Consider the following 14,022-nt stretch of genomic DNA (forward strand, 5'->3'; position numbering starts at 1 on the left):
TTTGGCTGCTCTAGTAACCTGATTTTCAATTTGTTAAATGCTTTCTGGTATCTTTATCCTCAAAAAAAAAGTGACAGTTTACATCTTCTCTCTGCACTGGATATTACTGCAAGTGCGGAAAGAGCTTTATTCAAATAGAAACTATGTTATATTCTTAGATTTTTTTTTTTTTTTTTTTGAGCACCACTAAGTCCAAACCCACGGGCTTATTATCTAGCTGGAAAGACATAATAAAATGTATCATTGTAGAGAAATTCTTCTATAAAATATTATCTGAGTAAGTTTTCTGTACCCGTCTTTCATAACAGTGAGTCAAAGTGTTCACATCCCCTTAATTATGGGGACATGAGTCACATTAGAGGCCTGGGAAATAAACATCAGAGACTTAATTGACCATTCAGGAAAGGTACATTTTCCAAATCCATGATAACTGTGTAGAGAAGAACAACTAAAAAGATTAAGGGAGGCATTGGGGGTGAGGTCGGGTGGGGGAAGGATCTCTTGAAGACAGGATAAAAGATTAGGACTCTTTTGTCTAGAAAGACAAAGGATATCTTGTTATGTAACTGAAATCTATAAAAATCTCTATAGAAAGCTAGGACAAGCAAGGATTTCTTAAGTAAATAGGATTCTAGAATTGATAGGGCAGTAGTAGACTGGAGTTAGGTGTTAGATTAGAAGCTTAAGAAGAACAGGTCTTTTTAAAATTTAAATGTTAATATATTGGGCAGCAATCCTTAGCTTAGACAACTCATTAAAGAGGTAATTCAATATGAAAATGAGTCAGGTAAATTAATGTATGGTAAGATTCAAACAGCTGTCCTAAGAATGACACTAGGTTTCAGACCATTATCTGGCCTTGTTTTCCACCCTTGTCATCTTATTCAACATGGCTACATTATTATCCCTAAAACACATCTCTTTCCCTATCCCCCAAATTCTGTGCAAAATAAAACCTCAGAGTTTTCCTATTGAGAGAACATGGACATCATTAGCTGGGAACCCCCCCTCCTTTATGTATCCTGTAATTCAGCCAGACTCAACCCCTGACATTGCCTTAACCTCACTCCAGGTTTCCCATCTATTTCCTTGTTTTCACTCTTTTCTCCACTCACATGCCTTTCCCTTCACAGCCACAGGTCAAAATCCTCCCCCATCTTTTAGCCTGGACTCAAACACTAGCTTCTTTTTCAAGTTCTCTCTGATGTTTCACTTAAACTCTCTTAGTTCTTTATTTATCTCATAACAATTATTTTTGTATGGATGTGCCTTTTTCTCCACCATCTTTTCCTAAGTATGTTCCACACTGGAATTCGTCCTTGAATCTCCTCTCGTAGCTAGTTGGTGTTCTACAAAGTCTTATTAAATAAGTGTTTTTCTTCCTAGTGTTAAAGTTTTGTGAATTATTATTTTCTTTTCTACAGTCACAAATCAAGAGTTAAAGGTTATCTGAGATTAAAAATGACTTATTTACCTAAAACCAGTGGCTCAGAAGAAGATAACACAGAACAGGCTGAGGAATTAGAGGTGAGATTTTATAAATATTTGGTTAAACTAAAAAGCAAATTTCTTATTTTACTATACTCTGAAGAAGAAATAATTATTCCAGTGAAGTTAATGTGTTCAATAAAGATTACTTACCTGGACATTTGTTTATTTTACTCAAGCATTCTTTAAACATTTCTTTCCTCTAACGATATTTCTGTAGAATGAATGGCCATCACTGATGGCATGCTTAAAGGTTAGGCAGTAGAGAATACAGTGCTTATAAATGAAATCACTTGTTGTAATTAAGTCATTAACTAGTGCTTCAGAGTTTTCTAAAACCATGTCATGTTCCCTCTTAAGGTAAGAGCACAGTTTAGTATTTGTAAGTTAATTTATGTGGAAATTTTGAGGAGGATCTGCTCCTTAGGAACTCTTTTATGAAATGTAAATCCTGATACTTGTCCTGTCATGATGGGGTGGGAGTGGGGGGCTCATAGGAAAATAGGAGACTAAGAGAGAGAGGAAGAGGAGTTCTTGTCATGGCTCAATGGTTGACGAATCCTACTAGGAACCATGAGGTTGTGGGTTTGATCCCAGGCCTTGCTCAGTGGGTTAAGGATCCAGCGTTGCTGTGAGCTGTGGTGTATGTTGCAGACACGGCTCTGATCTGGCGTTGCTATGGCTGTGGCTGTGGTGTAGGCCGGTGGCTATAGCTCCGATTAGACCCCTAGCCTGGGAACCTCCCTGAGCTGCGGGATCGGCCCTAGAAAAGACAAAAAGACACACACACACACACACAAAGAGATAATTCACATGATCGAATGAAAAGCCACATTTGTTGGGGGCCAGTAGAATTCAGCCATCTTCACGGATGACAGGACAAGAGGAAGTCCATGTCAAGGATTTGGGCAGAGCCACCTGTGTTTGGGGTAAGTGAAGAAGAGGTGGAGAGCACATAGTATGTGGAGTAGAACTGGACAGGCGTTTGGAGCTAGGAATCCTAGTCGTCAGCTCTGCTGCCTGGGAGCTGCGTGACCCTGTGAGTCACTGAATGTCTCTGCACCTCAGGTTCTTCATCTGCAGAGTGACAGGGTTGAACCAGAGGAACTCTAGGGTTTCTTCCTGGACAAAAATTCAGAATCTGAAAAGGGAGCAAAAACATTTGCCCTTTGACGTTGCCACTGAAGGCACATTATCATCAAAAAAGGGCACCTTACTCCATGATGTTTACTGAAAGCACCCAGTGTATTGGCAGGAGTCTGCTTTGATAGGCTTTCCATGCTGCCTTCCTCACCAGTCACACCTCTTTGTCTGAGGGTCTGCTGGGGTCTCCAGAAGGACTGTGAGGCTGAAGGATCTTCCCAAGTGCTGGCTGGGCTCTGCCTCACACACCCATGATCCTTGAGAAACAAAGCTTGAGAACAAGCAATGCTTTTGCAACAGAGCTTTCTGGGAATTTTTTATATGCACTCTTGAGATTTTTACTTTGTGGAGGAACTTATAATAACAGAAGGAAAGAATTTTTTTCTTTAAATCACAGACTGTAGTTAGCCCTTCCTCTAGTGAACAAAGATCTTGGTATCCTCTCTTAAGTCTAATTCCCTTACTTGAGTACCTTTTCTTCCTTTTTAGTTTTTCTCTGCTTTATCATGTAATAATCTTTTTTTTTTATTTAGAAATTTATTGAGTAGAGTTTTCTCTACCTGGTATTTTGGTGCACAGAGTGTCCTGCATAATGGGATTCTGTGTGAAATTAAGGATGTCTGCTTAAAGAAAGAAAATTCTTTATTTAGTAACTTAAAAAGTTTAACACCATTTCATTATTTGCTAACCTGCTCCAAGTTTTGCCCACACGCACGTATCACAGGTACCTTATTCACAGTTCAGTTTCTGTGGGTAGGGCTGCTTTGCTTCATTTTGTGGTCTCAAGTCTCAGTGTTTGAATTCCCTCAGAATGCACCTTATAATTTCAGTAGATGTGAGCATGCAGGAGTTTATTTTTGCAAGGCCCTAGGAATTCAAACACATGAATCTGTGCTTATTTATCTTCTGTGTAGTTAATGACCAGAGAAGTCTTGTCTTTGACATTAGTTTGTGACTGAATATATAAAATTCTACCATTTAAAGACAACAGCTATAATTTTCAAAAGAGAATCACTCTTGGTGTGTTTTCCATAGCATGATATAGTATGGGAGAGTGTGGGTGTGATAGATAATTATGTAATATTTGATTTTGTACCCTGGTCACTAGGTTTAGCTTTATGTATGTTAAACATTTACCCTATAATATAATGTTTGTCCTAGCTCTAAATCCTTCCTTTCTGATCATCTTTGACTCTTAAATTGTGGGCAGTTGCATATTAGCTTTGAGGTTAGTAATTAAAGTAACAAACGTTGATACTTAGAAAATTATTTTGTTAAGAATATTAGCTCATACATGTTTAATAGGGAGGACGTCTATACAAAAAAATGAAAACTTTTTTTATAAACAATATTCAAATGTACAACTGTACTTCCTCCTTGAAGTGAAACAGATTGTTAAAAAAAAATAGACTCTTAATTAAATTGTTTTCCTCCCTCCTTCTCAAGTTTACTTGGGTAACATAAATTCAGTAAGTAGAACTTTTCGGAGATAAATCTTTAAGAAAATTTTAAGGAAATGTTTTTGGTACTATTTTCCAAGCTCTGAATATTTTTACAATTCTTTACAGAAGTATGGAGTGTCCTTTTATTAACAACTTTTATTAATTCTGCAGGAAAATAATCAGTGACTATATATATACACTATATGTACATATATATACATACATACATACATATATACATACATACATACACACACACACACACACACACATATATATATATATATTTTTTTAGGGCCGCACCTACAGCATATGGAGCTTCCCAAGCTAAGGGTCAAATCGGAGCTACAGTTTCTGGCCTACGCCACAGTCACAGTGACACAGGATCCAAGCCAAGTCTGCAACCTACACCACAGCTCACAGCAATGCCAGATCCTTAACCCACTGAGCAAGGCCAGGGATTGAATCCACATCCTCTTGGATCCTAGTTGGGTTTGTTACCGCTGAGCCACAAAGGGAACTCCAAGTGGCCATATTTTTAATTAGTCTTTTTTTTTTTTTAAGAGAGCAAAATATGAAAATTCAACTCACATGCTTTTAAATTTGAAGCTTGAGAAATAAAATTTGATTTAATATATACCAGACTAATTTCTAGGTATATGGATTCTTTATCATGATCATTTATAGGCAAGGAAAAGAGGGGGGGGAGGTAAACAGATTGAGGGAAAAAGTAGGAGGATGGGGGAAGGGAGAGAGAATGACGTTTGGGCAATAAAAAGAAAGAAACAAAATCAACAAGATGTCAGTTCCCATAGAAGAGAGAAAAAGAAAAAAATTAAAAAGAGTAGTGTCTTTATCCCTTTTCCTGAAATTATTCTGTCTGTATTCCCCTCTCCTACCCCTCACCTTCTGTTCTACCTCAGTATAACCCTCCCACAGGAGCCAGAGGAGACCAACTTTGCTGCAGAAACCCCTGTACTTTTCTGTCTGCTGCCAGAAAACTTTCCTTTTCTTCCCAGCTCCTCTCCCGACCCTTCATGTTCAGCCCCAAACTTCCAATATGGGGGAATTCTCATCCATCTTCTCAGCTGTCAACTGGCTGGCACACAAATGCTAGATCCCCAGTGCCCAGGAAAAAAAAAAAAAAAAAAAAGCTCTATATGTATTAAGGAAATTATTTTTTACCCATTGTTACAGTACCAAGTATGTTTTCCCATTTGTCATTTTTTTTTCACTTTAATTTAATAGTTTTTGCCTTATACAAATTTGGGGTAGTCAAGTCAGTCAGTCTTCTCTTTTATGCAGTCTGGGTCTGATGTCATACTTAATGGCTTCTCCACTCTTAGGGTATATTTTTTAAATATCCCAAAGTTGGTTCTAATATATTTTGGCTTTACTTTTTAACACATTGAATATTGTTCAATCTGCAACATTCTGGTTATAAGGTATGAAGTAGCAACCCAAATTAATATTTTTTCCCTTTTGCTAAGTAATTTGCCTATCTTCCCTACAAATTTGAAATGTCTTTAGCATATGCTAAATTCCTGTAAGTTTGATTCTCTTTCTGAACTTTCCAATTCTATTAGGCTATCTATCCGTGCACTGGTACTACATAGTTTTAATTATTGTGGTTTATGGTATGTTTTACTGATTAAAGCTAATCTTTACTCGTTCTTCATTTTTGGAATTGTGCTGATTATTCTTATTTGTTTTTATTTCTATATGAACTTGAGAATTGCCTTGTTTTGTTACTTTAAACTTTGTAAATTAACTGGGGAAGAATTGACACCTTTGTAAGATAAAATCTTCCTGCCAAGATCACACTATGTCATTATATCTTTTCACTCATTCAGGTCTTCTCTGTGTCCCTTTAGGAGAATTTTTTTTCCTCTTTAGGAGAATTTTTAAGTTTTCATCACTAGTTTATTTATGTTTTATAACCATGTGGGTGTTTAGCAGAGCCTTTTACTGACTGCCTGTTACAATGTTACAACTGTTACAATGTTACAACTGTTACAATGTTTCTTGTGTAATTGCGTGTAACCCTTGCTACCCTTTTCAAATAATTCCTTACTCTAACTACCCTAGCTAAAGTTTTCTGTGTATTTGTTCCTCACTAGTCTCAGGAAATTTCCAGTGCCTTCTTAGCATGTAAACAAAACAAAACAAAACTTTCTTTGGCTATTTTATGATGTGACCAAAATGCCTTCCCATGGTTCAGAGGAGAAAGAGAAAATTCAGATCAGAGAATTAAAATGTCTTTTCAATCACTCAGTTATCTTTCCCTATCATGTCTCTACATATTTGACCTTCATCCAGTGATTTTTTTTTCAAGTTTCAGAGAAGTTATTTATTTCCACCATAACCAAGGTACTTTCTCTGTAGGAGAAATAATGCCCAATAAGACATGATCCCTACTTATAACTTAGAGAATAGCATAAGGTTACACTAGTTTAGACTGTGCTTCTCAGTTTCTCAGTACCTTCCAACATTGTTTGTTTATTTAAAAGTTATCCCTGTCCTTTTTCTTTATTACATGTTTTAAAACTTTTTTTGGAAAAAAAATTAAAACAGGTTCATGCAAAATTTAAATGTTATCTATCATTTTGCAAAAAAAAATCATTATCATAAAATATTCCTATTATGGTCTTAAAAGTTGATGATGTGCTAATTCTGTCTTTGCATAGTTTCTGGAACTGAGTATGCTAAATCTCTTTTGAAATTTCATCTAGCATAATTGCTAACTTTAAAAAAGTTGAGCTTAAACTTCATTGTTAGGATTTTGTTTTTCAGCCTGGCTGGGTAGTTTTGGACCAACCAGATGCTGCTTGCAATTTGCAGCAGCAACAAGAACCTTCTCCTCTACCTCCAGGATGGGAAGAAAGGCAGGATATTCTTGGAAGGACCTACTATGTAAATCATGAATCTAGAAGAACACAGTGGAAAAGACCAAGCCTTCAGTATGTGCTGATGTCTTTCATGTTTGTAGTCTGAATACATTTTAATCACTAATTTTCATTTTGAAGTCTTGGCTCAATGGGTTCATAACAGTATGGAGATCTGAAAACTGTAAGAATATTAGGCTTTGATGGCCCAGGGTTTAAAAAAATGCCGTCATAGCCATTTCTTTCTAAAAGTGATTTGATAGTATTAAAAAGTATTTGAGTCTCAAATACCACCCTTCTGAGTGCTTCTTTATTTTAGTAAATTGTCAATTATTTCTGGCTTTAATTATTACATAACCACAAATGGTGCATTTTTCTCTTTAGATGGATTTAGAAAATCTTGGAGATTTCTCATTGTTTGTTACTAAAATATAATGAGATGTTAATTTCTGTACTACAGTGTTTTAAAAATATGAATTGTTTGTAAAATATAAAGGACTCAATAACAGGGTCTTTTGTTAAGTACCCATTTTCCAGTCTGGTCAGTGTTTACATAATTTCCAATGTACCCAGATCAAGGAAAGAATGACCTTTGAGTTATTCTAATTTATGTCTCTGTGACGTTTTTCTTTTATCATCAGACTGTATATTTGTAAATATACATATATAAATTCTCCCATCATTCATATTTATTATAAAATATCCTTCCATTTCTCCTTCCTTATAGCCTTATGACATCTTTCTTTAGTCTTCCATTTTGTGACAAAGACATAAAATCTTTCTTTCTTTCTTTCTTTTTTTTTTTTTTTTTTTTTTTTTTTTTTTGGTATTTTGACCACTGTGGCATACAGAGTTCTTAGGCCAGGGATCAAACCCATGCCCCCACAGCTGTGACCCAAGCCACAGCAATGACAATGCCAGATCCTTAACCCACTGAGCCACCAGGGAACTCCTAAAATTTTTCTTATTTGTTCCTTGACATTCTAATTTTTGGCTTTGGTATTTTGTGTCTAATATGGTCTAAGCACTTTCATAGATATTTTCTGTTCTCAGATCCTTCCAAGCAAATTAATGATCCAAGTTCTTCATGTCACAGAGAGGTTCATCTCTGTAGAATGGTGTACAGATTGCAAGACTGAAGACACAATAAAATTGTGCAGCATTGTCCTGTTGCATCCCTTGGTATTGTGGGCAGCCTGACTTGAGCAGAACCACACTTCTTTCACTGTGGTTGATGATGATTTCAGCCAACGAAAGCAGTTATTTAGGGAGAAAAAAGTGTGAGGCATTCCCTTAGGACCAATATGTTTTCTCTAGCAACAGTATAGTAAGAACTGATCTTCTGACCATATGGTATTAAATAAATTAGCAATAATTTCCTTATGAAATATTTGTCCAAAATTCTTGACCATATAGTCTGGCTATATTAAATACACCTAGCTAAAATCATATAACTAATAACTCACTGGGAAAATAGTGTTCAGTCTGAATACCTTTCCCTAGACTCAGACATGCCTTTACTAGTATCCTTTTTCAAAATAGGCCCATTCCTATATATGATCAAAAACAGATGCTATTTGGATTTCCCATCATGGCTCAGCAGAAATGACTCTTAACTGGTATCCATGAGAACGTGGGTTTGATTTCCTGGCCTCACTCAATAGGTTAAGGATTCAGCGTTGCTGTGAGCTGTGGTGTAGGTCACAGACACAGGTCAGATCTGGCATTGCTGTTGCTGTGGCGTAGGCCAGCAGCTACAGCTCCAATTCAACCCCTAGCCTGGGAATTTCCATACGCCGCAGGTGCAGACCTTAAAAAAAAATGCCATTTAATCTGTAATCTATTAAGTTTTTAATTATAGTGTCCTTACACTATCTTTCATTCTGCCTTCTGCATTCATGCATGGGAAACTCAACTCTTGGCTTAAGATCAATTCTGGGAAATTGATACATGAAGATGTATATGTAACTTTTAAAGCTGCTGTCTTGTCAACTTTCTAGAGCTACTTTAGATTTTACTCTTGTAATAACATAGTGAAATAATAATGATGAAATTACCTATGTAACTCTGAGGAATTCACTCACTCAACAAATAGTTTTAATGCTCATACACGTCAGACATTATCCTAGGCAGAGCAATGAACGAAAATATTAGGCACGCTACACATTTTCACAAAATCCTTTAACTCCATAAGGTACTCTGAAGGTACCATTGTGCCTCCAACTTAATCTTTGCATGCTAAACTAACCTTTGGCCCCAAATAATAAATTCTGGTCTAATATAGGTACTTTTTAAGTGAACACTGAATTTTTGACAATCATTTTAACTTTCCTCAGAGGTGAGTGATGGCTTTTACATTTCTAATGCAGGGACACCCTAACAGATGCCGAGAATGGTAACATTCAGCTGCAAGCCCAGCGTGCATTTACCACCAGGCGGCAGATCTCTGAGGAAACAGAAAGTGTTGACAGCCGAGAGTCTTCCGAGGTTGAAATCATTTTCTGTCTTTTTGATAAACGTATGTTCTAGCCACAGATTAAGGTATGTGTGGCTTAAGCTCATTCTGTTCATTTTAGAATTGGGAAATTATAAGAGAAGATGAAGCCACCATGTACAGCAATCAAGCCTTCCCATCATCTCCACCATCAAACAACTTGGATGTCCAGACTCATCTTGCAGAAGAATTGAATGCCAGACTCACTGTTTGTGGAAATTCAGCCACTGGCCAGCCAGTATCCAGCTCAGTAAGATGCTCAGAGATTTTTTTTTTTTTTTTTCTTTTTTGTAGCCTCAGGATTTTTTATTATTCCATTAGCTCTCTAACTTTTATGTAAAATATTGTCTTTTTTCTCCAGTTTTATTGAGATATAATTGACCAATACATTGTATGTCTACAACATAACGATTTGATATATATATTGCAGTGTTATAACCACAATAAGTTTAGTTACTATCCAACACTTCATAGTTATTTTTTTTTCTTGTGATGAGAAAAAAATTGTCTTAAAGTGCACGTCATAATGTGTTAGGTACTTTGGTACTTTATAGCACAGCCATTTTCAAATATCCCCACTAATAGCATGGAGCAGAGACAGAGGTCATACAAATGGTCATTGAAGTCTAAATGTCATTTACATGAAACATTGCCCTCCTGCCAAAGACTTCCAGGAACATGCCTGTAATTGAACCAGGTGGGTTTATTACTCATTTCAGCAAGGGAAACATGAGTGTCTTGGTAGCAGTATGTTAGGAAAAACTTAAAGGATTTGGGTTTGTGATAGGCAATTTTGAGGAGGGTTTAAGTGAGTAGGGCTTTGTTCTGTATTGGATGCTGTCAGGAAGTAGGGGTAATTCTGTAATTGTGTATCTCAGATGTCATTTGTAGCAAAGCTAAGGCTATAATTGTAAAAAAAAAATGTTTTTTAATTAAAAAAAAAAAAAAAAGGAAGCAGCAGTCACCAGTATCTGCCAGGCGCAGGAGACATTTTGTATTTAGTGGCTTGGAAAGCGTCCACGTTTTTCTATGTTAATGCATGATTACAGGGGGTCTTGATTTTGTCTTGATCCTGCTGATGAGTGCCACACCAGGTCCCAGATGTTAGGGCTTGCCTTTCTCTTTCTCAGTTATACCCCACATGTCACCAGCACACACATGAGTAAGAGCTGAAGCACTTTGACTAAGCAAGGAGGTGGATGACCTTCTCACTCCAGCAACAACTATAAAATTGACCTAATGTTTTTACTGGGGTCCCATGGGGTCCAGAAGTAAGTGTCCCAAAATACAGTGCCATGGTGACATGGCTCGCTCTCTAGTCTGTGGCTCGCTCTCTAGTCTGTGACATCAAGGGAGAACTTCCAGTGGAAGACAAATAGGCATCTGAGGGATGCTGTAGTCATTTCCAGTTGGTGTTCCCCTACTTTTCATTCAGTTAGTAAACATGAAGAACTGACTACCTGCACTTTATATGCTGGTTAAAGTAACTTTAGAATACAGCCCACCCAGTTGTTTAAGTATTGTTTTTTCTGGAGTTCCCATTGTGGCTCAGAGGGTTAAGAACCCAACTAGTATCCATGAGGCTGCGGGTTCAATCCCTAGTCTCACTCAGTGGGTTAAGTATTGCCTGTGGCTGCTCTCACACTCCATTGATAGAGTTGAGTAGTTATAACAGAGACGGTGTGCTCCCCCCACAAAATCTTCACTATTTGGGCCTTAACAGAAAAAGTTTGCTGACTTCTGTTCTAGCACTTTTCTCAAGAAGCTTCATTGTAGACAGTTCTATGTAAATACCTGGTGTGAGTATCCAGGAGCACATCTGCCTGCTTCTCCCTTCCCCTCCTGCCTTCCATTCCATCTATCCTGTCTCCCATTCATTTCATTTTATTTTATTTTTATCAGGGGAGTGGAAAAGGTCAGTCAAGTCTTAAAGGATAAGCTATGTTGATTTACCAGTGATAACGTAATGTCCTATTCCCTTTCTTCCTGTTGTTATTTTCTTTAATTATAAAAGTAATACATGGCATCCATACAATGAAATACTATATACAGTCTTTGAAAAGCATGAAGTGTCTTTGAATGTATCTTTTATATGGAGCAACCTCTAAGAGATACAGCTCAGTGAAAAGCACCAAGCTACCAAAGGGTGTGTTTGATATGTTACCATTTATATAAATTAAAAAAATATTAAAGTATAGTTGATTTACAATATTCCTTCAATTTCTGCTGTACAGCAGAGTGACCCAGCCACCCATGCACACCTGTTTTTTTTCCATTTTCCATCAGGTTCTTACCCAAGAGACCAGATACAATTCCCTGTGCTGTACAGCAGGACCCCATCACCCATCCATTCCAAATATAACAGTCTTCATCTACCAACCCCAAACTCCCTATTAGTCCCCCTCTCTCCCCTCTCCCCCTTGACAAACACAAGTTTGCCCTCCATGTCCATGATCTGTTTCTGTCTTGTAGATAGGTTCATTTGTGCCATATTTTAGATTCTGCATGTAAGTGATAACATACGATGTTTGTCTTTCTCTTTCTAACTTACTTCACTCAGTATGAGAATTTCTAGTTCTATCTATATTGCTGCAAATGGCATTGTTTTGTCCTTTTAGTGGCTGAATAGTATTCCATTGTGTATATGTACCATATCTTAATCCATTCATCTGTCAATGGACATGTAGGTTTTTTCCAAGTCTTGGCTACTGTAAATAGTGCTGCGCTAAACATACGGGTGCATATATTTTTTTTGATGAAAGTTTTGTCTGAATATATGTATGCCCAGAAGTGGAATTTTCTGGATCATATGGTAGTTCTATATTTAGTTTTCTGAGGTACTTTCAGGTTGTTTTCCATAGCGGTTGTACCAATTTATATTCCTACAACAGTGGAGGGAACCCTTTTCTCCACACCCTCTCCAGCATTTGTTATTTGTTGACTTGTTAATTGGCCATTCAGACTGGTGTGAGGTGGTACCTCACTGTAGTTTTGATTTGCATTTCTCTAATAATCAGTGATGTTTAGAATTTTTTCATGTGCCTGTTGCCCATCCATATGTCTTCTTCAGAGGAATGTCTTTTTAGGCCTTCTGCCCATTTTTCAGTTGGGTTGCTTGTTTTTTTGTTGTTGAGTTGTATGAGTTCTTTACGTATTTTGGAGATTAGGCCTTTGTCCATTGCATCGTTTGCAAAGATTTTCTCCCATTCTGTGTGTTGTCTTTTCATTTTTTTAATGGTTTCCTTCACTGTGCAAAAGCTTTTGAGTTTAACTAGGTCCCATGGGTTTATTTTTGTTGTTATTGTCATTATTCTAGGAGGTGGATCAAACAAGATGTTGTTTTGATATAGGTCAAGATCGTTCTGCCTATGTTTTCCTCTAGGAGTTTTATAGTATCTGGCCTTATGTTTAGGTCTTCAATCCATTTTGAGTTTATTTTTTTGTGTGTTGTTAGAGAGTGTTCTAATTTCATTCTTTCACATGTAGCTTTCTAGTTTTCCCAGCACCACTTACTGAAGAGACTGTCTTTCTTCCACTGTGTGCTCTTGCCTCTTTTGTCATAGATTAGTTGACCATAGGTGCTTGGGTTTATTTTTGGGCTTTTTTTTGGGGGGGCGTCTTTTGAGGACTACACCTGCTGCATATGGAGGTTCCCAGGATAGGGGTCTAATCAGAGCTGTAGCCACCGGCCTATACCACAACCACAGCAACACAGGATCCGAGCCATATCTGCAACCCACACCACAGCTCACAGCAATGCCAGATCCTTAACCCACTGAGCGAGACCAGGGATCAAACCCACAACCGGGTTTGTTGCTAGTCGGGTTTGTTAACCACTGAGCCACGACGGGAACTCCCTATTTCTGGGCTTTCTATCCTGTTCCGTTGATCTGTATTTCTGTTTTTGTGCCAGTACCATATTGTTTTGATAACTGTAGCTTTGTAATATTGTCTGAAGTCAGGGAGCCTGATTCCTACATTTCCATTTTTCTTTTTCAATATAGCTTTGGCTACTCAGGGTCTTTTGTGTTTCCATACAAATTTTAAAATGTTCTATTCTAGTTCTGTGAAGAATGTCCTTGGTAATTTCATAGGGATTGCATTGAATCTGTAGATTGCCTTGAATAAATATTTAAATGATAGAGAATAAGCATATATATCACATTTCTTGAAAACTAAGCTAAACTTGATAACATTGCTTAGCCCCCAAGAGAGGAACAGGGTTAGCAGAGCTATGTCTTTTGTACCTTTGAATTCCATGCCATGTGCTTATTAATTCAAAAAATTAACTTTTACTATTTTTAAAGTATTATCTGGGCATGGTTAAAAATGGAAACAATATTGAGGTGTATAAAATAAAAATTAAATCTTCCATCTTACCTCTAAAGTATGTTCCATCAATTGACATTAATGGTTTGGCATATATATTGTTTTAAATGTTTTCTATATATTCATAAACATTCATGCACACCCATATATTTGCATATAATTTTTAAAAATCTGAGATCATCTTGTATGCACTTTTTGGTAACTTATTTTTTTTTACATTCTTTATCATGGACATTGGACC

At 37.0% G+C, this 14,022-nt stretch overlaps 1 protein-coding gene across 6 annotated transcripts in view; it reads left to right on the plus strand.

Annotated features, from left to right (window-relative positions):
• Positions 1 to 14,022, plus strand: part of NEDD4 (neural precursor cell expressed, developmentally down-regulated 4, E3 ubiquitin protein ligase) — a 127,940-nt gene that overhangs the window by 87,115 nt on the left and 26,803 nt on the right. For all 6 annotated transcript variants that reach the window (XM_021094888.1, XM_021094899.1, XM_021094892.1 and 3 more), the window contains 4 exons: positions 1,425 to 1,527; positions 6,867 to 7,033; positions 9,328 to 9,445; positions 9,535 to 9,702. In XM_021094888.1, coding sequence (XP_020950547.1) covers positions 1,425 to 1,527; positions 6,867 to 7,033; positions 9,328 to 9,445; positions 9,535 to 9,702 — 556 coding nt within the window. The remainder of the gene's footprint in view (positions 1 to 1,424; positions 1,528 to 6,866; positions 7,034 to 9,327; positions 9,446 to 9,534; positions 9,703 to 14,022) is intronic.

Source organism: Sus scrofa, chromosome 1 (genome assembly GCF_000003025.6).
Source record: "Sus scrofa isolate TJ Tabasco breed Duroc chromosome 1, Sscrofa11.1, whole genome shotgun sequence".
NCBI classification, from domain to species: domain Eukaryota; kingdom Metazoa; phylum Chordata; class Mammalia; order Artiodactyla; family Suidae; genus Sus; species Sus scrofa.